The following is a 25,890-nucleotide window of genomic DNA, read 5'->3' as shown; positions in this document are numbered from 1 at the left end:
GTGTGCGCGCGCCGCGTGAACACTTGTCGGATTTTTATCCTAGCAACACTCGGTAGGTCGGCTGGGCGCCCCCTGGAGTGGTGCCCCCGTGGCGCCGTATATATACCCCTGCCGACCCAACCGCCCCTCAGTTCCTTCTTACTGCCCGTGTCGGTCTTTGGAACAGTGGAGTGCGGTTTTACTGACCTCCACCTCCCTAGCTACTCGTAGTTCTCTAGTTATTTTGTTGTGTATATACTTCAAAGTTATATAGTTATAGTTAACTATACACTATTAACAATAAAAATTAAGAGGGGTTCAGGGATTAGCCCCTTCCCCGCACCTGGTGCCAGGGCCCATGCCCGGTTCACAGGGTTTCAAACCGTGCTCGGCCTGTCATAAGCCGATGCCAACAGGAGATTCACACGACTCCTGCCTTAGGTGAGATTCCCCGAGGCACTTGACAGATAAGTGTCGCATTTGCAAGGCTTTTAAGCCAAGAACAAAAAAGGAGCGAGACTTTCTGCTAAAGTAGCTCCTTATGGAGGCGGCTCTTACCCCTCCGCCTTCGGCATCGAGCTCCGGTCAATCAGCAGGCAAAAGCGCCTCCTCTGCGCCAGTACTGCCAGGGCCTCTCGGCACCGGCCGTCGCCAGCACCGAAGTCTACTCGGCACCACTCCCTCTCCCCGAGGTCGAGAAAGCCTCAGACTCCTGCTGCTTCCGTGCCACCTGCATTGCAGCCAGAGAGCTCGTCTAAGTCGGATTGCCCGGCACTGACAGCTGCCGTGGCACCTACAACGTTGGCGCCGTCGAGTCTGGTGCCTGTCACCTCCCCAGCACGAGCTGTGGTTGAGCTTACTATTCCATCCATGCCGGAGACATTCTCAACGGCGAAGGATCTGATTGCCATGACAGAGTCGACGCTGCCTCAACCCCCGGCACCGCCGGTGCGGGTAATACAGTCTATAGGCAAGCCTGCCTTGATAAGACCATCCTCTGTCGGCACAGCAGAGCGACACTGTTCACGATCACGGTCCCGCAGACGTTCCAGGTCCCGTCGGCGCTCCCGATGCTGCTCGCAGTCCCGGTACCGGTCGCACTCGTGGCACCGGTCGGTATCCCGTCCGCTACTCTCAGCACCGTTCCAGCTCCCGGCACCACTCCAGGCACCGTGACTCCCGTAGCCGCTCCCGACGTCGAGCCTCAAGATCTTGGTCGACCTCCCAGCACCGCTCCGGTCACAGGTCCTGATCTCGTTCCCAGTACTGGTAGGTCCCCGGTGCTGAGTAGAGCAAGGTCCACTAGAGACAGAGACTCTGCCCAGGGCTTTTCAGCACCTCCATGGCCATCCAGACACGCATCAGTGTTGTCCCACGTGGACAGCTCTTATGCTCAGGACTGCGATTCTGATGTGCCCACCAGAGTCTTCCAAGAGGTCCGGGACCAAGGACCCCATCAGTGGTCTTTCTGGACACCTTGGGCGTACCACCAGGCCCAAGGCATACCAGTAGTTCCGTTCTGCTCTGTCTCATCAAGCACTGAGTGCCAGAGGTGACGGTTAGCCATCCCCCTCCGACTGCTGCGGAGGAAGCACCAGTTCACCTACCGGACTCCCAGGTTCCACTGGAACAGGAGGTCGCCCAAGAGCAACGGGCCACACAGGACCTGCTCATTGCTGGCATCTCCTCTTCCTCTTCTCTAGATGAAGCAGTGGCAGGAGCATCCTCCTTGGGCCCTCCTCCAATCCACCTGAGAGCCCATCAGGACCTCCTAAGGAGGATAGCACTCAATATGAACCTCCAGGTGGAGGTGGTCTCGGAGGTAGATGACCTGGTAGTGGACATTCTATCGGCGGATGCCCCCACTAGAGTGGCCCTACCGTTTATTTGGACCATCCAGGCGAATGCCGATACCATATGGCAGTCCCCAGTCTCTATCCCTGCTGCGGCCAGGGGAGTTGAGCGTAAATATATGGTGCCCTCTAAAGGGTAAGAGTACTTGTATGTCCATTCTCCTCCCTGCTCACTAGTTGTCCAGTCTGTTAATGAGTGGGAACGCCATGGCCAGCAGGCACCAGCCCCGAAATCGAAGGAGGCTAGGCGAATGGACCTACTCGGCCGCAAGGTGTACTCGGCAGGGGCCATACAGCTCCGGGTGGCAAATCAACAAGCCTTGCTTAGCTGCTATAATCACCCACCGCTACCCAGGTGTTATAAGTTTACGGTGCTTCTCCCTCAAGACTCCCGACAAGAGTTCGCTGCCCTCTTGGAGGAAGGGAAAAAGGTGGCCAGAACTTCCCTCCAGGCCTCGTTGGATGCAGCAGACTTAGCAGCCAGGACTCTGGCCTCGGGTGTTGCCATGAGGTGCATCTCATGGCTTCAGGTGTCAAACCTTCCACCATAGCTGCAGTATACCATTCAGGACTTGCCATTTGATGGTAAAGGCCTCTTCTCGGAAAAGACTGACCCCAGGCTGCAAAGCCTGAAGGACAATAGGGTCATAATGCGCTCTCTCGGCATGCATACGCCGGTGACCCAACGCAGGCCTTTCTGTCCTCAGCCTCACCGCCCATACTCTGTGCCTAGACAAAGACAGGACTTTGGCAGGCGGCGTGGCCGAGTTGGTCGCAGATGACCTTCCGGACCCCAAGGGGGCCAAAATCAAGGTCCCTTGAAACCACCACCAGGACCAAAGACGAACTTTTGAAGGTGCGCCCGAGGGCGGCATACCAGTTACAGGCCAGGATCCCTCTCCTCTCTTCTCCAGCCGTCTCTCCTACTTCCTCCCGGCGTGGTCCCAGTTAACTTCAGATCGCTGGGTCCTACGCATGGTGGAGTATGGGTACCACCTCCAATTTATTTCAACCTCACCCTCCAACCCTGTCCGTCTTCAGGGACCCCTCTCACGAGCAATTCCTCTTACAAGAGGTGCAGACGCTGCTCGCCATAGTAGCTATAGAGGAGGTACCAATGGACAAAAGGGGCGAGGAGTTTTACTCCCATTATTTCCTAATCCCCAAGTCGAAGGGAGGTCTCAGACCTATCCGAGACCAGCGAGGACTCAACCAGTTTATGATAAAGTTGAAGTTCCGCATGGTATCCCTGGGGACCATTATCCCATCCTTGGAGACCGGTATGTCGCCCTCGATATGAAGGACGTGTACTTTCACATCACCATCTTTCCTCCGCACAGGAGATACCTCCACTTTGTAGCCAACCGTCAGCACTTGCAGTTTACGGTCCTGCCGTTTGGCCTTTCTACAGCCCCAAGGGTATTTACAAAGCGTATGGCCGTAGTCGCCGCCTACCTCCGCTGACGTCGGATACACATTTTTCCGTATCTGGATGATTGGCTCATCCGAGGGGCCTCCGAGACACAAGTCACTCAGCATGTGGGCATCGTCAGGGACCTATTCACACACCTAGGCCTGATGATCAATATAGAAAAATCCACTCTGGTTCCCACGCAGAGGTTAGACTTCATAGGAGCTATCCTGGACTGCAATCTAGCCAGAGCCTGCTTACCACAGCCGCGGTTTCAGGCGATGCAGCAGTCATCCGAGGTCTACAGAATTTCCCGACGACCTTGGCTCGCACTTGTCTCGGTCTCCTGGGTCACATGGCTGCCTGCATGTTTTGTAACCAAACACGCCAGGCTCTGCCTCTGTCCTCTCCAAGTTTGGCTTAACTCAGTATACTGCCCGGGCAGGGACCCAATAGACATGATAGTCACCATTCCCCCGAGCTCCCTAGGCTCCCTACAATGGTGGCTAACTCCCTCCCTGGTGTGCGCAGGGATGCCGTTCCATCTGCCCCAACCCTCAATGTCCGTGACGACGGATGCATCATCTCTCGGCTGGGGTGCTCACCTTGGGCACCTTCGTACTCAAGGACTTTGGTCATCTCAAGAGCTAGCATTACACATAAATGTCCGAGAACTGAGAGGAGTCCGCCTGGCATGCCAGGCGTTCCGGCAACAGTTGCGAGGCCGTTGTGTCTCAGTGTTTACAGACAACACAACGGCCATGTACTACATAAACAGGGAGGGACATGGTCCTCCCCCCTTTGTCAGGAGGCCATCCATCTCTGGGACTTTTGCATAGCCCACTCGATAGATCTAGTAGCGTCTTTTCTCCCAGGTGTTCGGAACACTCTGGCGGATCGACTCAGCAGGTCTTTCCTGTCTCACGAGTGGTCGATCCGCCCGGACGTTATTCATTCTGTTTTTCCAGAAGTGGGGATTTCCCCACATAGACCTGTTCGCTTCCCATGAGAACAGGAAATGCCAGATGTTCTGCTCCTTCCAAGGTCTCTCCCCGGGATCGATCTCGGATGCTTTCCTGCTGCCGTGGAAGAGCCAGCTCCTTTATGCCTTCCCACCGTTCCCGCTGGTTCACAAGGCCCTGCTGAAACTCTGTAGGGACAGAGCGCACATCATGATCACTCCAGCGTAGCCCAGGCAGCACTGGTACACCACGTTGCTCAACCTGTCAATGGCTAACCCAATTGCCCTGCCACTCCACCCAGACCTCATAACTCAGGACCACGGCAGGCTTCGCCACCCGGGCCTGCAAGCTCTTCACCTCACGGCGTGGCTGCTGCGTGGCTAAACCAGTCAGAGTTACGTTGCTCTGAATCAGTACAAGAAGTTCTCCTGGGTAGCAGGAAGTCTTCCACCTGGTCAACGTATCTGGCCAAGTGGAAGCGTTTCTCCTGCTGGTGCAAAATGCTTAATCTTACTCCCACTGAGGTCTTGATCCCCTCTAGTTTGGACTACCTCTGGTCTCTCAAACAGCAGGGCCTAGCAGTATCATCACTGAGGGTACACTTGGCAGCCATCTCTACCTTCCACCTAGGTGAAGGTGGTTGTTCCATGTTCTCACACCCTATGGTTTCGAGGTTCCTCAAGGGCTTGGAGCGCTTATACCCTCAAGTGCGCCCCCCAGCCCTGACCTGGGGTCTCAACCTGGTTTTAACAAGACTTTTGTCTTCCCCATTCGAGCCGTTAACAACCTGCTCGCTACTATACATGCCTTGGAAGACAGCCTTCCTTGTAGCCATTACATCGGCCAGACGAGTCTCCGAGCTTAGGGCTCTTACGGTGGATCCGCCGTACACTATGTTCCACAAGGACAAGGTGCAGTTTCTACCACACCCGGCATTCCTCCCTAAGGTGGTTTCAGCCTTTCATGTTAACCAGGACATCTTTCTCCCGGTCTTCTTCCCGAAGCCACACTCAACGCGACAGGAGCAACAATTGCACTCCCTGGACGTCCATAGTGTGCTCGCATTTTATACTGAGCGGACAAAACCATTTCGTAAAATGCCCCAACTCTTTGTCATGGTAGCAGACCGAATGAAAGGCCTACCTGTTTCCTCTCAGATGATCTCATCTTGGGTGTCGACGTGCATCCGTGTTTGTTATGATTTGGCTCATATTTCCCCAAGCCACATCACCGCGCATTCTACCAGAGCTCAGGCTTCATCTGCTGTCTTCCTGGCTCGTATACCTGTCCAGGAGATATGTCGCACAGCTACCTGGTCCTTGGTCCACACCTTTGCTTTGCATTATGGTCTGGTTCAACAATCTAGAGATGATGCAGCCTTTGGCTCAGCAGTTTTGCATTCTGCCACATCTCACTCCGACACCACCGCCTAGGTAAGGGTTGGGAATCACCTAACTGGAATGCATATGAGCAAGCACTGGAAGAAAAGACGGTTACTCACCTTTGTAACTGTTGTTCTTCGAGATGTGTTGCTCATATCCATTCCAAACCTGCCGTCCTTCCCCACTGTCGGAGTAGCCAGCAAGAAGGAACTGAGGGGTGGTTGGGTCGGCAGGGGTATATATCCGGCGCCATGGCAGCGCCACTCCAGGGGGCGCCCAGCCGACCTACTGAGTGTTGCTAGGGTAAAAATCTTCCGACGAACATGCACGCGGTGCACGCGCACCTAACTGGAATGGATATGAGCAACACATTTCGAAGAACAGTTACAAAGGTGAGTAACCGTCTTATATAGGGATTCTCTTTTTTTATAAATATTGTGTTTACATCACTCCAAGGGCAGAGTTCAGGTAGTTTTGATGAGTTATTTCCTTTTGAGTGTGGTGATGTGCTGTGTTGAACTGGGTGTGAAGACTCTGCTTTCTATAAATTGTTGGTTTTGGTTGCCATGTAACATATTTGACATAACTAGATTTCTGCCCTGTTATGTGGTGGTGGACGGTGGTATTCTCTAATGCGTAAGGTTAAGCAAAATGTCATTTTTATTGGAATACAAATTGGATGTGCAGCTCTTCACCAATACATCCTATAAACATTTGTAATCTGACTAAAAAAGAATCCTTCTCTAGGAGAGACTTCTGAAGGCTCCCCTTCTAATGCTGCTGTTTTTCTTTTTTCTAGGACAGGAAGATTATGACAGATTACGACCCCTCAGCTATCCACAGACAGATGTGTTTCTGGTTTGTTTTTCAGTGGTCTCTCCCTCTTCATTTGAAAATGTGAAAGAAAAGGTTTGTCAGATATCTTTCTACCCAAAACTGGAGCTGTAGCAATGCTTTAGGCAGTGTCATTTGAAATTGCCTCAAGAGCTTGAATAGTAACAAGACGTTCTTTGTCCCCTTTAGTGGGTACCTGAAATTACTCACCATTGTCCAAAAACCCCTTTCCTGCTTGTTGGGACCCAAATTGATCTCAGAGATGACCCCTCAACAATTGAGAAGCTTGCCAAGAACAAGCAGAAGCCCATAACTCCAGAGACTGCTGAAAAACTGGCCCGGGACCTGAAGGCTGTCAAATATGTAGAGTGTTCTGCACTTACACAGGTGAGAATCATCCGCTAAAGATCTTTCGTGGTTGTGTTCACTACTCATTTTTTTCTCCTTCACAGCTGTGGAGTACAGCTAAATAGGGCATGTTAAAAGGTGAGAGCGCTCTTTCTGCTGGTATGGATGCAAAATGGCTGAGCAGAAAGGAAGTTTTTGAGGAATGAGGGATTAGAAGTGGCACGAAGAAAATCCTAGCATGGAGCACAATCTAACTAGAGGGGAATGGGGATTGTGTAGTTAGAGGAGGGATCTCATGCCTGGGTTTGTTCTGTGTTGGAGGAACTGCAGTGTAGTGTTAATTATTTAAAGAGTACATTTAAAGAAGAAGCTGTGATCTGGATGGTTTGTGTGTTAGAACACAAGATGAAGTTCATCACTGGGGAAAGCAGAGACTTTGCCAAGGTCGGTTTTATTCCCTTTAAAGAAGGTTAAATTACCCCTCCCCTTCTCCAGCCCCCCAGTCTAATAACCTTATAGCAGTCTTGACAGTCTTTCCCTTCCTGTGCAGCCTGTGGTGAGCTGCATTTCTTATGTCTGCCTCCCACCAGAAGCCTAATGTGACTACGACTAACCATGAAATGGCAACTCTAAGACATTACCCCATCCACAGAAATGGAGATAAACAGTGGCAGCTATTCTATAAAAAAATAAACTCCAACATGTTTAACTTCAAAGTCAGTGGTGATTGAAGGCCAACAAAATTGGAAATCCTGTGGAGGTCCTAGAGAGTAATCAGCTTCTTTAGATAATTACACAGACCCTAGTAATTTAAAATCCTGGCATACCTGCTCTTAATCACATAATTACATTAAAATAATAGCTGAAAATTGAGAGTTGGCTTCATATGTCCTTGCCTTACATGCATGGGGAACTGTAGAAAGATATGAGAGATAAAATGGCATGCTTTTCTCAATTCCATGCATTGTCTTGGCCCAATATCTGGAGTATGAAGCCTTACCTCAGTTTCCTATATTCTGTAAATCTTGCCTTAATCCCAATTTGTTGTTCATAGATTCCAAGGTCAGAAGGGAACATTATGATCATCTAATCCGACCTTCTGTATAACGCAAGTCATAAACACCCTCAAAATAGTTCCTAGAGCAGATCTTTGAGGAAAACAACCAACCTTTATTTAAAAATTCAGTGATGGAGAATCCACCTTTGATTCTTTGTAAATTGTTCCAATGTTTTTAATTTACCCTCACTGGAAAAAAATTATGCCTTAATTGTCTATCTTCAACTTCCAGTCTTTGGATCATGTTATACCTTTTTCTGCTAAATTGAAGAGCCCGTTATTAAACATTTGTTCCCTATGTAGGTGCTTACAGACTGTAAGCAAGGCACCCCTTAACCTTCTCTTTGTTTAAGCTAAGTAGATAGACTCTGAGCTCAATCACTCTCAGGCATGTTTTCTAATCCTTTAATCATTTTTCGTGGCACTTGTCTGAACTCTCTCTTCAATTTATCAACATCCTCCTTGAATTATAGGCACCAAAACTGGGCACTGTATTCCAGCAGCAGTTGCTCCAGTGCCAAATACAGAGGTAAAATAATCTCTGTGCTCCTACTCAAGATTCCCCAATTTATGCATCTGAGGATCATGTTAGCTCTTGGCCACAGTGTCACATTGGCAGTTCCATGTTAAGCTGATTATTCACCAGAAGCCCCAGTCACTGTTTTCCCAGGAAGATTTAAAGCAAGGTTTTCTGTTTGCTGACTTTTAAATTGATTCAAATCTGTGATTTTGAATAATTCCATCCTGTTTATAACTGTCCACATGCTGTTAACCAGGTTCTAGTGCATTCTCACTGAACAATGTGTCCAGGGACTTGTTGTTACCCATGGCAATGAAATTAGAGGCAACTCTCCTGGTAATCCATGTCATGGACTTCAATTCTTTTGCTTACATTTTGCAGGCTTTGAGCAAATGCAAGATAAAATCATTTTGTTTTAAATTACATGCAGCACTGACAGTTGTTGGAGTAAGAACTCAGTCAGTCAGTATCAGAAATTCAACATCCATCAATTTTGTTACTTCCAGATATTAAAATAGAAACTACATACTCAAAATTTTGCAGAAGGAGAAATTTCCATATTTCCTGGGGCCCTTTCTTGCTTTCCATGTATTCTAGAAATGGTAGTTCAATTTGTAAGTAATTCTGTCTCAAACCATCTGGAAGCTTTTTTCCTCAGGGGCTCTGTCCTCTTCCAAAATTATACTAATGGACATCTTGATGCTCTCTGAAAATGAGAGCAAACAGGTCTTTACTTGGGAGACCCAAATCCATGCACAGTGGATCCATTGGTAATCTTACTGCTATCCAATATGAGTTTTTTAAAATTTGTGACCAGTATGAAGCAGTGATGGCTAATTATAGAATAGCAGGGTTGGAAGGGACCTCAGGAGGTCATCTAGTCCAACCCCCTGCTCAAAGCAGGACCAATCCCCAACTAAATCATCTCAGCCAGGGCTTTGTCAAGCCTGACCTTAAACCTCTAAGGAAGGAGATTCTACCACCTTCCTAGGTAACCCATTCCAGTGCTTCACCATGCTCCTAGTGAAAAAGTTTTTCCTAATAGCCAACCTAAACCTCCCCCACCTCAAGTTGAGGTCTCAACTTGGCTAACACTCCTTGTTCTGTCATCTAATCCCACTGAGAACAGTCTAGATCCATAGAGCAGTGGCCTGGAAGATCTGAGTTCTGTTCCTGGCTCTGTTAGTGGCCTGCTGGGTGACGGTGGGCAAATCTTGTTTCCCCCCATCATTAAAATAAGGATAATGCGATTTGATCTCTTGTAAAGCACTTTGAGATCCACGGATGAGAAGCGCTATATAAGAGCGAGATGGTGGTATTGTGTTGTGACATTCCCATCAATGGATAAAGATGCCTTTCATGCCTCACCTAGTGTCCATGGATTGCTGCTCTAGTATCTACTCCTTTAATATTAAATAGACTAATTAGTGTTTTTTTTCTCCCAGGGCTTTGGGAAAAGGGGATGGATAAATATCTCTTAAATATAACTACTCCCCTGTGTTCTAATACCTTGTTCACCAAAATTACTGTTGGTGGTTAGCTGGAGTAAACAAACTGTTTTCTTATGGTCTCTTGTATGACCCAAAGACACTTGTTATGCATCTCTAAACTTGACCAAGAATTCTTAATGGAATAAATTGCAGATTCACTAATTTTTTCTTCTCTTCTCCATCTTTTTAATTCCCTGTTCTTTTTAATTTGCCCAGCCCCATCTCTCTTCCCTATTCTTCTTAATTTGCTATTGTATCTTTATTTTTTGTTCTGTTTTTTTTCTTTAACTAAATCAGCCACAGCCACTGAACAAAAATTTACACACTGGAAGCCTGCAGAAGGAAACTAAATTTCCTAGTTAGCTTCCACCTGCTGATCTATTGTATGTAAGCTAAATGTAGAAGGAACCTGACTTTCCCTGAGTAGGATTAGTCTCTTTCCTTCCTTCAAAGGAAACTCATCAAATCAGGCATCAGGGAATGGACTAGAATTGTACAGTCCTTGTTGGTTTCCCTTTGCAATGGATTCTATATGTAAAGTGCTTCTCCGCTGCTGGCAGTGTGTCATGGCTAGTGACAGACGAATGATTGGGAAATCTGGTGGAGTTCCTTCCATGTGGCAGACAGAGACAGTGCTTGATGGATGGGATTTAGTCTTTTGAGGGGAAAAACAAGTTTCAAGCTCTAGTGTTTCCATCAAAATAATAGCGACTCATAGGCAGATAAGTTCTGGGACTTTGATGTGAAGATAAACATGCACCTATCCGGTCGGTACATACCTTGTGTTGGCTGGATGAGTCTGTGGTGTTGTACAGCATTGGAGATTCAGTAGCAGAGTTTGTCATTTAGGAGGTACAGGGTCAATTCATAGGTGTCTCTCTTGATTTGAGAGGAAGGGTAATCTTGTGTTTAATACTGTTCCTAGTTCTGCTAACAGACTCCTTTTGGTAAACCAGTGCCTCAATCTATCTGTAAAAAGTGTGTACTACTTCCTTACGTCATAAGAGGGTTGTGAGCTGCTTGGATACTACAGTTCTATGTTGCTGAGAAACCTATACTTTTTTTTTTAAAGCATGTCTTAAAGTAGGTGTTAGTGACTATGAAGAGGCTACTTAACCTGCTTTTGGTCTATTATCTCCTCAATATATCACATTTGCAGCCTAATCTTTAAACTGTCCTAGATGTATTGAGCACTGAAAAGCTCTGTTTATTCTAGACCATGGAGAGGTTTGAATTTTTCTTTTTCTTTTTTAAAACCGGTCTCCTTCCTTTCTCCCTGCTAAGTCAGACTTCAGCATTGTTAACTGACCATTTTGACACATCCATATTCAGCCTGAGTCATGTTTTGAATAAGGATTTCAAACATGACTCTTAATGGACTACCTTTTTTTCTCCATGTCAAGGACCCCTTGATTTTAAGTCTATTTTCAGAATAGTTCTGCATCTGCCCTGGTGACGTTGGTCATTTGCCGTTCAATTTTTCCCCCCCTCCTCTGGTTGGTGCTTTTGAAAGAGCCATAGAAACAAAAGGAGAAACATACTTCCTTTCTAGGAGAAATGAAAATGGATTTTACACAAAATGTTTGACATATTTATGAAATATAGAGGAGAAACATTCTGTTTCCAGTTATATTTCAGTTGTAACACTTAGATGTTACCTGTAACAATAATAGGCTTAAACGTTTTCAGTTGGGGGTGATTTTTTTCCCCCAAAAGGTGACTTTCTCCTTTAATGGATTCTAAGGTCTTTTTCTGCTAGATTGAAGAGCCCATTATTACATATTTGTTCCCCGGGTGGGTACTTGCAGACAATCAAGTCATCCCTTAACTTTCTCTTTGCTAAGCTAACTAGATTGAGCTCCTTGAGTCTATCATAGTAAGGCATATTTTCTAATCCTTTAATCATTTTTGTGGCTCTCTTCTGCACCCTCTTGATCAATGTCTTTCTTGGACTGTGGGCACCAGAACTGGACAAAACATTCTATCAGCAGTCGCACCAATGACAAAATAAAACAGAGATAAAATAACCTCTCTGCTCCTACTGAAGATAACCCTGGATGCATGAACAGGAGTGCATTAGCTCTTTTGGACACAGAGTGGGAGCTTATGTTGGGCTGATTATCCACCACGACCCCCACATTTTTTTCAGAGTCACTGCTGCCCAAGATAGTCTCCTATCTTTTGAGTATGGCCTATATTCTTTTTTTTCTAGATGCATACACTTGCATTTTGCTTGTGCCCATTTTATGAAGTGATTCATATCACTCTGAATCAATGATCAGTCCTCTTCATTATTTACTGCTTCCCCAGTTTTTGTGTCCCCTGCAAGCTCTAAAGCACAACTAGATATATTCCCGTAAACACACGTCTAAAAACATACACTAAAGCTTTTCCTAAAACCAGTATTCAAACCTGAATGCTTTTCCTATTCAAATCAGTGGGGGAGAAATGCTTTTCATCTTGGGTGACTGAATTTCCTCCCTATGCACAGATGGTAGTCTGAGGAGTGAGTTTTACCTTTTTGTTTTCCTTTTTCTTACCTTGTAAACCTCTTTCTCTGAATTTTTGCAGGTCACACTCATGACAGTAAAGCTAGGCAAGTCCAGTTAGTATAAACTGAGCAAAGTTTCTCTTCTGGTGCCCACGTTTAACTTTTTAGAATTGTATGGCAGTGAGAATATATTGTAGAATTCCTGTTTCTGTAGAGCTAATGCAGTGGTTCTCAAACTCTGGCCAGGAGCCCATTTTAATGGGGTCACCAGGGCCAGCATTAGACTTGCTGGGGCCCAGGGCTGAAGCTGAAGCACCCCCCTCCTCTCATGGTGATGGGGATTGGACTTGCCGTTCTCACTCCCACAGTCATGTAGTAATTTCGTTGTCAGAAGGGGGTCACAGTGCAATGAAGTTTGAGAACCGCTGAGCTCTAATGCATGCTTTGTGCTGGTGTAATCCTTGCAGACTGCTTAAAGCTTTTGACTGCTTGCTTGATGTTGGATTCCATAGTGTCAAAGAACCATTCCAACTCTAACACCATTTTTCTGTCTCCCTGTAACTTGAGTGGTTATAATACTTTAGTAACAGTATAGCTGACTAACTGGAATATACCATTTCTGTAGTTGGCTCTCTAAATGTCAAAATAATAGCACTGATAAGGCATTGCCTTATGTTAAATTACTGAGCCTTTACGTTGGATGAGTGGTTTACCAGGCACAAGTCCTGCTTCCATCCCAGCGTGCACCTGCCCGCAGTCTGTGTGTTGGAAATCTTCAGTTATTCAGGGGCTGAATTCACATAGCAATCCAGTAATTTGAAGGTACCACTTAAAACTAGCTGCTTCTGCAATAAGTGGGGAATAGCAGCACAGGTTTGAAACATCACATACCTAAAATAACGTATCTAATATGGATAGGAAAGATGTGTATGTACCTGACCTTCCATTGCAGCCACATGGGACAAGCTACTTTTGTATCACGTTTGTATGTAAAACTCATTGGAAATGTTCAGTCTAATAGTTCAGATAGGTGGCAGCGAAGATTCTGTTAAGATTCTAGCTATGTTTGTCCTTATGGGTGTATGTGTTTCATCCAGTTGTTGGCTTTCTGAACACATCTGTCTTGTTAGTTTGATCTCCTGATCATCTAAATGGTGAATTATTTTCCCCAGGATCTACTTTGTTACAACAAAGTAAATCTGCTTGCTGCTTCTGTGAATTCAGCCCAACTTATCCTGAATGCTCTTTATCTGCTTGTTTTTCTCTAATCCTCTAACCTGGCTGCTGTTTTTTCTCCTCCCCTCTGTCTTGTAGAGAGGTCTGAAGAATGTGTTTGATGAGGCTATCCTAGCTGCCCTCGAGCCTCCGGAAACTCAGCCCAAAAGGAAGTGCTGTATATTCTAAACTGTTTTCTCCTTCCCCTCTTGCTGCTGCTTCTTCTGTCCCACTACTGTAGAAACTTGATTAAAAATGAATAAAACCATCCTGATTGAAAGCTTCTGTGTCTCTGCTTAACATCTTAGAGCAACCTCTGTATTAGCTTTTGGACTGAAAACAACATATAGAGTTCTTTAGTAAAACATTTGTCACTGTGGAACATGAACTGGACTCCTTTAACTCTCTGCTGCTTGGGTTGCCAGATGTGGATAGCTTTACAATTTAGGTTATTGAGGAAAGGGTCTGGGTGTGTCATGTAAAAACAGAACAACGACAAAAAAACCCTAATCAAGAAGGAATAAAGACATGTTTTATCTTCCTGAGCGCCAACTGGATAAAAATGCACACTTCATTTTCTACTTGAGTCTATTGTTAACTGTATTTGCATGATAAACATACATGAAAGTGACCTGCAAGTAATGGTGTAATGTGAAGGATTTTCTGGTTCTCCTTTGTGCAGTGAGACTTTCTGTTGCTATTGCTTTGGCTGTCTGTGCTGTAGTGGAGTATTTGTCAGTCCTCGGGGGAAGGAAATATCAATGTATCTGCTACTGCTTTACAAAGATGTTAAATTCTTGCTTTCACTAACACCAGTAGACCGCTTCATTTTAATAACTGATTCTTAAAGCTTGTTAATGTAACATGTAAAGTTTGCCTTTAATTTCATGCTTCTGATTTTTGTCTTAAGGGGAAAACTTCAATTGTAGTTACTTTAAATTTTGGAATTAAAAAGTGCAGTTTGTATAAATGACTGATGAAGCTTTATTTCTGTTTGCATTCACTGGCTTCAATTTAACATTTATACAATGTTATAGTACCCGTTTTGTAATTCTCTCATTTGAATTCTAGTACGGATACCATGCACAGCTTCTGAATTCTATCTGGCTGCTGCTAAACATTTGGTGCGGGGAACAGAAGCTTGATTGAAATACACCAGACTGCGATCCATCTTTGCATGCTTGCCTCCTGTATAACACAGGTGTCATTGCAACATGTTCTGGAATCATTACTGTTCTGTATTCCAGATTCAGCTGTTTCATCTGAATGCAGTACTTTCTGCTTTGTCATTAGCATGTGAAATTCGTTACCAGCAAAATAATCATAAAACCGCCATTGATTGAGGCAGTTACTTCTGTATTTGTTTTGCTGCATATGAAATACACTGGTCTGCAGAAAATGGTTTCAAAGGACTACTGTACTATTCTGAATATCAGATACTCTTCTAAAGAACTGCTCAGTACAGCAACACAATTTGGACAAAGCAAAATGACTTTCTGGAAATTGTAGATCTCAATGCTTTATTCACCATTATTGGGGTTTAATTCCGCCTTGGTTTTATTTTTGTTTTTTATAACAACCCAGAAAATGAGACCGCCCCTTTCTCTCTTTGCCCCTTTTCAGAAAGGCCTAAAGAATGTATTTGACGAGGCGATATTGGCTGCCCTGGAGCCTCCGGAGCCGAAGAAGAGTCGCAGGTGTGTGCTGCTATGAGCGTCCCTCCACAGCCCCTCTGCAAAGCTGATGTTTGATGTCATACTAAAAGCAATGTTTAAATCAAACTAAAGATACAAATTTTAAAATTTGTTTTTGCAATAATGACAAATGCCCTGCACTCCCATCTCCCCCACACTCTCCCTGTGTGAGTTGAGAATGTTAGTGTTCATTCCCAATGCCCTTCCCAATTCAGTTACAGACTAGTTAATTTTGAGTAATTACGTATTATCAGAAAATACTGATCAGTACTAGTTTTTTTTATTTTGTTTACTGTTTCTAATTTTTGTTTAAAATCCAGGCATGCTTCTGATGACTTTCTCTGTAACAGACTAATTCTGGGCTGTGTTACTGAAATCTTGTCCCAAGCTGGCAAGACTCTGATTCATTGACCTTTTGGGGCTATATTTTGTAATCAGCAGGCAGCCTGGGTATAAGCATGTTTGTGACTCAGTTTTGAGGACTGAAATTAAGATGTCCCCAGCTGGTGCTCCTTCTCTAAAAGTTGCCTTGTTATCTCTCTCCCTCACTTTTCTCTGAGCAGGTCAGAAATTCCTACCCTGTCCTTTTAAGTTATGAAACCTTTGAAATGGGAGGTGAATTGTTCCTTTCTCTGTGGATGCACCATCAACTTGTATTTAAGAAAATTAGTTTATTATTGGCAGTGGAGGTGAGGAATGGGTCACTTTTTTTCCTCAAATGACATTACAGGCTTTCATCAAATGTGAAGAAATAACTGCACATTTTTAAGCACACCCAACTTATAGTTGGTTTTTAACAAGGAAAAAAAAAGCAAAAACCCCCATACTCCTCTCAATCACTGAATTGCTTGGTACGGACAGGCTTACAAATTACCAGTGTGATGTTACTAGAACACTTCTAAAGAGCCTGGGATGTATTAAGGTGAGTTGGAGAAGTGGTGCTGGTGGGTGCATATCCTACAGAACAGTTCAGCATCCTTTTAGGAGGAGTGGAAAAATAGACCTGCTTCAGTAGGAAAGAACTGCAGGGGAGGGATGTCTAGAGTTTGGTGTGGCACCATAGGGACCAGTTAGGGGAATCTCCTTTATCTGCATTGTGCATGTTAGTAACCCTAAAGCCTGTAAGATGGGTTCCAGTCTAATAAGGATCATGTATGAGATCTTTAGACTCCAGTGTTAATAGGGATTTTACCAAAACTATATTTTGGCTTGCAGATTCAAATTTTTTTAGTACATGGGGAATTCTTTCAGTCTTCCCAAATTCCTAATTCTTGTAAACTCATTAATGTTGAACCAATGCTTTGTCATGTCTAAGTTCTTTGTATATGCATTCTTTTCAGATGTATTAAACATAAAATATCTTCACAAGCCCGCCTAAGGGTAATTTTTCCCCCTCACTCTCATTATGGTTCCTTAAGGACTTGCAAACACAGCTAACTTTTCTCCCTTGAGCCCTGCTCTCCAGTTGTGAGTAGCTTTCATTCCATTCTTTACACCTGGTTCCAAATATTTATCCCTCCCGTGCTCTCCTCCCTCGTTAATGGTCTCATTACTGTAATGCTCAAAAGTAATTCTTCCACATCAGAAAATTACTGCGATAGCATCAGGGTCTGTAAAGAGATGCATGCTGTTCTCTTAAACTTAGGGCTGTTGAGATTTCACCATTTAATATTTCACATGTTCCAAAATCTTTAGTAAATGAAAAGATGACCTCTTCAGATTACTTTTTCTGGAGTGAGATGCGATGCTATTACTGAAACTCCATGTTGCTTTGTGCTTGTGCATAGATCTCCGGAAACCAAATATTGTGATGTTCCCCTCTCCAAATGTCTATTTTGGTTTCGTTAGCAATTTCTCTCAGCTGTGGAGATCAGTGAAGTCTTGCAGTATGGAAGCATTATTTTGTATTAATGATTAAAACACGTTCCAGAGAGCTTTGTTGAAGATTACTTTTGTTTGAAGAAGTTGAATAGAATTGTACAAAAACCTACGTAACCAAACTTAAAATCCAGGTGGCTTCCAACTTTTAAGCTTTGCTGTTTGTGCTGCCACTCAGCACTGCTTTTGTGGAGTTCAACTTATCTGATTGCGTAGGAAGGCTTGGCTTCAAGGTAAGTTTGTCAGTGCTGTTGAAATACTGGCTTTGACATCCAACAAAAGTTGGAGGCTGCAGGCTTCTGAGAGCCTATGGCAGGGACAAACAGGGACTTGTATTTCCCATGCTGTTCCTCAGACCCCAGAGCTGACCATGCTCCTGCAGAACATGCCAGTTTCACTGCTGAATTTAGATCAGAGCTTGCTTCGTTAAAGGCAGGCACTAAAGCAGCAGTGCCCAAACTTTTCCTGTTGTGCTCCTGTCCAGTAATGGAATCTATCTGCACAGCCAAGGCTTCCTCATCAGAGGAGCTTAGGCTGAAGGCAGAGCTTGGGGGGCAGAACTGGGGATGGGAGGAACTGGGGCTAGAGGTGGGACTGGGCTGGGGGGAAGAGTGCAGCTGTGGCTGGGGGCAGAGCAGGGCTGGGTGGCACTCCTTCCCTGCCCTGTGGGCGTTGGCTTGTGCCCTGCCAATGCTCACCAAATGTTCCTCTGTGCCCCCCTGGGGAGCACGCCCCCCCAGTTTGGGGACCACATCAATTTCCATTATTCTTTCTGAAGTAGCTGTTTTACTCTCTAAAGCTGTTGCTCTCGCTCATAAGCATCTCATTTTTTACCTGTGTACATCCTCATGGAGGAGCTGTGTATGTAGCTAGTTGACTGGTCGGTCTCATTCAAGACCAGTAATGTCTCATCGTGTACCTCCTCCCTCTCAAAAAGGGATATGCCAGTCTTCTACCCAACACCAGCAACTTAGCTAGGAAGAGAAGTCTGCAGTCAGAATTGGCTGAGTGCCTAACCTCTCTGGACGAGAATGCTGAAGGCATTTTGATTCATGGAGAAACTTGTGGGTTTTCAATGGACTGTCTTGACTTAGTTGTTGGTAGGATGAATTATCTAAATTGCAAAACTAGCTTACAAACCTTGTGCAGAGGGCCTCTTTCCCCATCCTGCTACCCTCAGTAGCTGTAGCAACATCTCCTACTATGTACCTCTAAGCACATTCCTGTTTTAGAAGGGGATGAGATCCTGGATAATGAAAACAGCTTAATCTGTGGCTTTGATAACATAGCTACTACCTCTTTCTATTACTTAGCTGCAATGGTTTGCTGCCTTGCACCTGTAGCACAACCGGGTGACAAGGCTTCTCTTAGCTCGGCACTACACTAAAAGGATGCTTGGACCATCTTCCCTTCCTCTGCTAGAGGAAGGAAAACAATTGTTTTGCTTAAATGTAATGATCAGTTTTCTGTTTTGGAACCCATCTGTCCTAAAAATCTACAAGGCTGCTGCTAGCAGCTGGCTCCCACATCCAAAAAGTCTTTTTATACAAGTTGAATGTAGTGTGGAAATCTGTGGATTCTATTTGTCAGGCTCAGAGTGGTAGGAGGTGAGCTTAATAGAAGCATGTTTACTACAGCGTGTTGCCTCCTTTGCTTATCCTTTAAATAGGAGAACAGATGGCTAGATCCCCAGCCCCTCCGTCTCTGACAACAAATATCCCCCTGTATGAGTGGTTTGTCATTAGGAAAGCGGGAGGAGAATAATTTTGTGGGAGCACTTTATTAAAACACTACCAGCACTCTAATGTTCAAGATATTAGTACAGACTACTGGCTTGATCTCAATGGCCTTGAATTTGCCTGCTAGTGTCCTGGTCACAGGTTGTACCTCAGACTCATAGATTCTAGGGTCAGAAGGGACCAATGTGATTATCTAGTCCGAACCCCTGCACAAAGCAGGCCACAGAACCCTACCCATCCACTTCTATAACAAACCCCTAACCTATATCTGAGTTATTGAAGTCTTCAAATTGTGGTTTGAAGACTTCAAGCTGCAGAGAATCCACCAGCTAGTGATCCATGCCCCACGCTGCAGACGAAGGCGAAAAACCTCCAGGGCCTCTGCCAATCTGCCCCGGAGGAAAATTCCATCCGGACCCCAAATATGGCGATCAGCTAAACCCTGAGCATGTGGGCAAGACTCACCAGCCAGCACTCAGAAAAGAATTCTCTGCAGTAACTCAGGTCCCATCCCATCACCGACCACTGAGCATACTTATCTGCTGATAATCAAAGATCAGTTGCCAAAATTAGGCTATCCCATCATACCATCCTGTCCATAAACTTATCAAGCTTAATCTTAAAGCCAGATATGTCTTTTGCCCCCACTACTCCCCTTGGAAGGCTGTTCCAGAACTTCACTCCTCTAATGGTTAGAAACCTTCGTCTAATTTCAAGTCTAAACTTCCTAGTGTCCAGTTTATACCCATTTGTTCTTGTATCTACATTGGTACTAAGCTTAAATAATTCCTCTCCCTCCCTAATATTAATCCCTCTGATATATTTATAAAGAGCAAGCATATCCCTCCTCAGCCTTCTTTTGGCTAGACTAAACAAGCCAAGCTCTCTGAGTCTCCTTTCATATGACAGGTTTTCCATTCCTCGGATCATCCTAGTAGCCCATCTCTGAACCTGTTCCAGTTTGAATTCATCCTTCTTAAACATGGGAGACCAGAACTGCACACAGTATTCCAGGTGGGGTCTCACCAGTGCCTTATATAACGGTACTAACACCTCCTTATCTTTGCTGGAAATAGCTTGCCTGATGCATCCTAAAACCGCATTAGCTTTTTTAATGGCCATATCACATTGGCGGCTCATAGTCATCCTGTGATCTACCAATACCCCAAGGTCCTTCTCCTCCTCTGTTGCTTCCAACTGATGCGTCCCCAATGTATATCTAAAGTTCTTATTATTAATCCATAAGTTCATGACCTTGCACTTTTCACTATTAAATTTCATCCTATTACTATTACTCCAGTTTACAAGGCCATCCAGATCTTCCTGTATGATATCCCGGTCCTTCTCCGTGTTAGCAATACCCCCCAGCTTTGTGTCATCCGCAAACTTTATTACACATTCCCGCTTTTTGTGCCAAGGTCAGTAATAAAAAGGTTAAATAAGATTGGTCCCCAAACCGATCCTTGAGGAACTCCACTAGTAACCTCCTTCCAGCCTGACAATTCACCCTTCAGTACGACCCGTTGTAGTCTCACCTTTAACCAGTTCCTTATCCACCTTTCAATTTTCATATTGATCCCCATCTTTTCAATCTTTTCCTGTATCAGTGCTTCCAGAAGCTGTGACTTTAGGCTGTTTCTCGTATTATCTGTCCATTCAGAAAAGAGAGTGCACTCAAAGGTTGGAAAGTATGCTCACAAGAGGTGGATTAGAGCATCCCCAAGAACTTTAGTCTGTCTAACAACATAGTTAAGAGCAGAGTCCTGGTTTCATATAAAGTAGTTGCCTGTTTCAAAGAGGCTATATGGTAACATTAACGTACTCTAATTCAGTAGTAATATCAGATGGGTAGGGGCTGGAGCTGAAGTGTGGAAAGAAATTCTGTTCCCTGCCCCACTTCCAGTGTTGCTTAGCAGAAAGATCCTGCCAGTGAACAGCTGATATTTCAACACTGTAATAAAAGGCACGGTAAGTGAGGTAAAGTTTTTATTCGACCGACTTTAGTTACTAGAAAATCTGATTTCCTTCCCCAGACCTGAAGGAGGGCTCTATGTAGCTCAAAAGCTTGTACCTTCCACTACCAAAATTTGTTCCAATTAATATTGTTCTCTCACCTATCTTGTCTTTCTCATGTTCTGGGACCAGCATGGCTATACCAATACTGCAGATGATATAATATAACTTTTTTAAATTATTACTCTGGTGCTGTGAACAGTTCCCATTTCTCAAAAGTATTTTTTCCGTCTAGGTCAACGCTAAAAATCTGGTGCCAGTACTAGTTCAGCTTTCCCCACTTTAGCAATATTGGGTGCTCAAATGTAGACAGACCTCTGATCGTTTTTATACATGTCATCTAGACCTGCTCTGAGCAAGGTTACATCAGTGTTAGCCAGGTAGCCTGCCTGCATGTCCTCATGGCACTAATATCAGCAGAGCTGAACTGCTGTGAGAAATGGTGGAAAATTTTTGGAAACTTCTGTGGGTGGAAAGGTCTCTAGTAGGCAATTTGGTAGTTGCAATGGAAAATCTTTAACCTAAGTATCAGGGCTAGAAGCAGAAGTTTTGGTTTAATGAAAGCTCTGATTCTGCAAAAATAGATACGGTACCAGAGAAGTGTCATGCTGCACATCCCTCAGCCTGGTGCTCCGCAGTAATGGGAGTTGTAATCCTCTTTTAAAGAGGAGGTGAGGCCAACCCAAGCAACAGAAAAGTGCTTGATGGGCCATATATCTTCTAACTAGTAAAACCAAGCCACTTAGGGAAGAAATTCCCTAGCAGGTTTACTTGTATTAATTTCGTCCTTGTGGAAGAATAGCACGTATCCAAAACTTTTTATTCTGAAAATAGTACATTTAGGTCCTAAGGAGCAATGGTCTAACTTTTTTTGGTAGCAGGTACCCAGAGCAATGCTTATACTATCTTCCTGCTGTTAATAAGCAGCCTACCAGAGAAATCATTTATAGAGATTTTTCCCTACAGCTTTACAAGGCTGTGTCCCAACTAACTCTGGGTCTGGAACACAGCTGCAGTTCAAGTGGAGAGAGGCTGTTAGTGGCTAGGATGTGGAATTACTCTCTCTAAATCTAAGCTACTTCTAATCCTTGCCTAGTCGTAGGGAGTTGGCTCCAAATTCACCATAACTTCCAGCTTTGTGTCTTGGTCATTTTTTGCAAAGATGTATTGGTAAGAGCGAGGATCAGAGGTGAAAGTAAGCCGGTACGGTGTATTGGCAAGAGCCAGTACGCCATGCTGAGACCGGCTGATGATTAAAAGGGCCCGGGACTCCCTGCAGCGGCCGGAGCCCCAGGGTCTTTAAAGCCCCGCCGCTGGAGCCCTGAGGTAGCAGCGGCAGGGCTCTCATGGTGATTTAAAGGACCCTGAACTCCACTGTGGTAGCGGTGGGAGCCCAGGGGTTCCCAGCTGCCTCTGCAGCTGTGAGCTCCAGGGGTGATTTAAAGGCTCCGGGGCTCCCACCTGCAACCGGAGCCCAGGGGCCTTTAAATTCCCCGGGCCCTTTAAAATCAAGATTTAAAGGCCCTGCCTCTTCCAGTTGAGGCCATGACTCTTCTGGTTGAGAGCACACACCCTGCTCAGGACTCTGGAGTACCGGTAAGTCCATTAAGTTACTTTCACCCCTGGTAAGGATGGAACAGGGCCCTGTGTATATGCAACAGTGGGCTAGAGCAGGGCTTGTAAGACAGTTTTGGCATCATAGTATGGCACATTTGAGTGCTTTCTGAATCTGTTGTGAATTAGCTAGAGAGAGCCACCTGGTGCAATCTCGAGGCTCGGTTAAAGCTTCTGTTAAAGAATGAAGTCCTAAGCATTGGTAAAAGCTCCATTTTGTACAAAAGGCAGCAGCCTCTCTTGGCAACTCAAGATTTGTTGTGAGACACATCACCCTGATGCTTTGCAGGGTTTCCCTATTGAATAGAATCCAGATCACTGTCTGACCTGATGGTCAAAGCCTTCAGTGCAGTTGGCCCTAGCACTCTGATGGCTGTATTCCACTGTAACAATGAAACCTGTGACCAGTGCAGAGGAGGCTTATGAGTGCTGGAGCCAGAATTTTCACTGGAGCTGGACCTAGACTGTGACCTGGATGGAGACACTCTCTGCAAGAGAGAGACCACAGGCCTCACCCTACTCAGAACTTAGCTCTTCCACTTAATATTCCCATTATTTTTTTTTTAGAAAGAGGAGGGCAGGAAACTACTTCCTATTTCTCCTACAGTCTGGAAATAAGGGAAGAGATGCACTTTATTTAAATGCACAAGGAGCTGACAGATATTATGGTGATTAGGAGAATAGATCTATCTAGGCAGGTAGGTGTTGCACCAGTCATCTTCATGGTTCCATGCTATATCCCTAGCGTATCCGGGAGTGGAATCCAACTAAAACAAGTTGGCAATTTTACCTATCTCGACAGTAACATCTCCAATGATGAAGCTCTTGAAAAAGCTTCTCAGTCATTAGGAAAGCTTTCTGTATCCTGTTCGTGATCTCTATGTGGCAAAGTCCTGAAATCCCACAACAAAACCCTCTCAAAAACAAAACTTTATCATGCTTTTATGCTCACAGCTCTCCTCTACGGCTGTGCCACCTGGACACCATACAAATGGCATATCAAACAGCTAGAGGCCATAACCACACTCTGCTTGCCATTATGGGGATCTGCTGGCAGGACAAAATTATGAACCTGGAGGTTCTCTGAAGGTCAAATGCCGTAAGCATCGAGGCCATGCTGATAAAAGCCCAATTACGTGGGTTGGACACATCATTAGGATGCTTGAACATCAACTCCCCAGAAAAATGTTCTATGAAGAATTGGCACAAGGACATCGGAATCAAGGCCACCCCAGAAAACGCTATAAGGACAGCATCAAGAACAGCACACACTTTGGTGCAATAAAATCGGATGATCTTAAGAAGGCTGCGTCAAATGGATCAGCCTGACAACACCCAGCACTCAGAGCTTTCCAAACCTTTGTAGAGTACAGAAATAATTGCTTTGTTAGCTGCAAGGGAAAGAAAAGTGTCATACGATTGCTATAGCTATCAAGACTCTCTTACTAATGACTTTGTCTGCCTCATCTGCTCATGAGCCTGCACGTCACGCTTTGGACTCCAGAGTCATTCCAGAATCCACAAAAAGAGAGCATGAAAATGTCACCATCGAACCAATGGCCTACACATCATAATCCGGTAGATACAGTTGTTGACTCACTTGTGGTGTTTTTAACAGTTTTAAAGCAAATATGGCACAGGGGAAACTGCAGTCCAAACTTCAGATGTAGCTTGTATCATTAGGAGAGATGATCTTAAAGAGCAGAAAAGAAAGAAATGCCATGGAAGTTGCTTCTCCCCCATATTTACACTAACATGGGAAGTGTAGTGTGTGAAATTCTCTGGTCTTCATTAGGCAGAAGCCCTGAATTGATCACTGTGGCGCTTTGTGGCAATACACTCTGAATCTATTGTTGTACTACATGTGCTGCTTATTTGCTACTTTTAATTTAGGATGTTAAAAGAAACAACCGTTGAATAGGTCTCCAATGGCACCTGGTTCCCTTATACCCATGCAGTACACCCTTTCCAGCACAAAGGCCAAACATACGATGAAAAAATTTCAAGGGGCCACAATATCCTGGGGCAGGTTCTCAGTCTAGTTCTGCTCAGTCCAGTGCAAGGGAAGCAGAAATCACATGGAATCCCCGTTGGGGATTCCCTGGTATGTCCACAGCGGACCCAATTACCCCATCTGTTTCCTTCTTCAGCTCTTGCTTCAGGGGGCGTTGGAACTGATGGCAAATGGTCCCTACAAGCTGCTCTATCCTGAGCTGGGGCAGAGAATTAGGGGCCACAGCTTTGGTTCCTCAAGTAGCATCCCTGTGGCTGCTCGACTTCAGGTGCAAACGTGCTCTAGATGCCTTTTGATTTAGTGTTTTTTTTGTTAGCAGTGCTGTTTTGCCTCTGCATGCACTCTACACACCCTTGTACGCAGCACCAAGGTTATAGAGGGCTGTGCAGGCAAACCTGAGTCAGTTCCTTCTCAACCTCCTTGGCCTAAGACAGAACTGTAGCCTGTCCGCTACCAGCATGCCTCCTCTTCCTAGAATCATTCCCTTTTTATCTGAGTAATAGTTTTAGTTTTTAGTCTAGTTTTAGAGGAGCACCTCTTTCTTTTCCTCTCTACTCCCATCCAGGAGAGTTCTCTTTGGGAGGATATGCTCAGCTCCCTGGGCTTCAAACATTGCCTCACTTGCCAAGAGGCTTTGCTGGTTAGCAATGGCCACTCCAGGTGTCTGCGCTGCCTTGAAAAATTGCACATCAAACAAATCTATGGCTACGAAGAACCAAGAGATCAATCTGAGACATCTGATGGTGGAGTACTCTTTGCCCTGTGGCAGAGCAAGATCAGGATTCCCCTCTACATCGGTCTCTGGGCAGATCTAGTGCCCCTTTGACCTCAGCCCATCACTCCCCCAAGAAGGAGAAGGCCTCAGAGACGTCTAACGGCCCCAGGAAAAGGGGGTCTGACTCACTTTGTAAGGAATCTGCTCCAAAGAGGCCTTGTCTCCTACTAAATCAGCAGTCTTGGAATAATTGACTTCTAGATCCAGTACTGTGGAGGCTGCAGGTTTCTTCATTGCGGTCAGGGCTAGACAACCAAGAAAGTTAAAGAGTAAACACTGCTCCAAGTAAGCCTTGATACCAACCAGGCACAACAGGAATGATGAGGAGAAACACTCATACAAACAAGGTGCATCTTTCATCAGTATCTCCGACAGGCCTACTGGTGCTGTAATAATGTAAACATCTTACTCCAGCACCGTCATCAAAGCATTCTGAACCCTCAGTATTGTCAGCTTCCAGAGACAATTGCGTCAGTGCTGTCACCCCATTCGGTACTGCAGGGATTTTGATTCATTAAGGACCTAGCTGTAGTAGAGGAACTGCATTCTCTGCTGATTCTGGGCACCAAGGTTTCCACAGTACCAAGACTAGTTCAGTTGTTGGACTCCTATTTATCACTG

General features: G+C 45.1%; 1 protein-coding gene across 2 annotated transcripts in view; it reads left to right on the top strand.

Moving 5' to 3' along the window:
- The window catches only part of CDC42 (cell division cycle 42), a 45,547-nt gene extending 28,943 nt beyond the window's left edge, over positions 1-16,604 (top strand). The window contains exons 4-6 of one of the 2 annotated variants that reach the window (XM_050931290.1): positions 6,387-6,496; positions 6,611-6,808; positions 15,166-16,604. In XM_050931290.1, the coding sequence (XP_050787247.1) occupies positions 6,387-6,496; positions 6,611-6,808; positions 15,166-15,255 (398 nt within the window). In that variant the 3' untranslated portion in view covers positions 15,256-16,604. Of the gene's footprint in view, positions 1-6,386; positions 6,497-6,610; positions 6,809-13,641; positions 14,491-15,165 lie in introns of those variants that run through there. The other variant, XM_050931291.1, reaches the window with a different exon arrangement.
- The last annotated feature ends 9,286 nt before the right edge of the window (positions 16,605-25,890 follow it).

This window comes from Gopherus flavomarginatus, chromosome 21 (assembly GCF_025201925.1).
Source record: "Gopherus flavomarginatus isolate rGopFla2 chromosome 21, rGopFla2.mat.asm, whole genome shotgun sequence".
Taxonomy (NCBI): Eukaryota; Metazoa; Chordata; order Testudines; family Testudinidae; genus Gopherus; species Gopherus flavomarginatus.
This window is presented reverse-complemented; position numbering and strand designations above follow the sequence as displayed.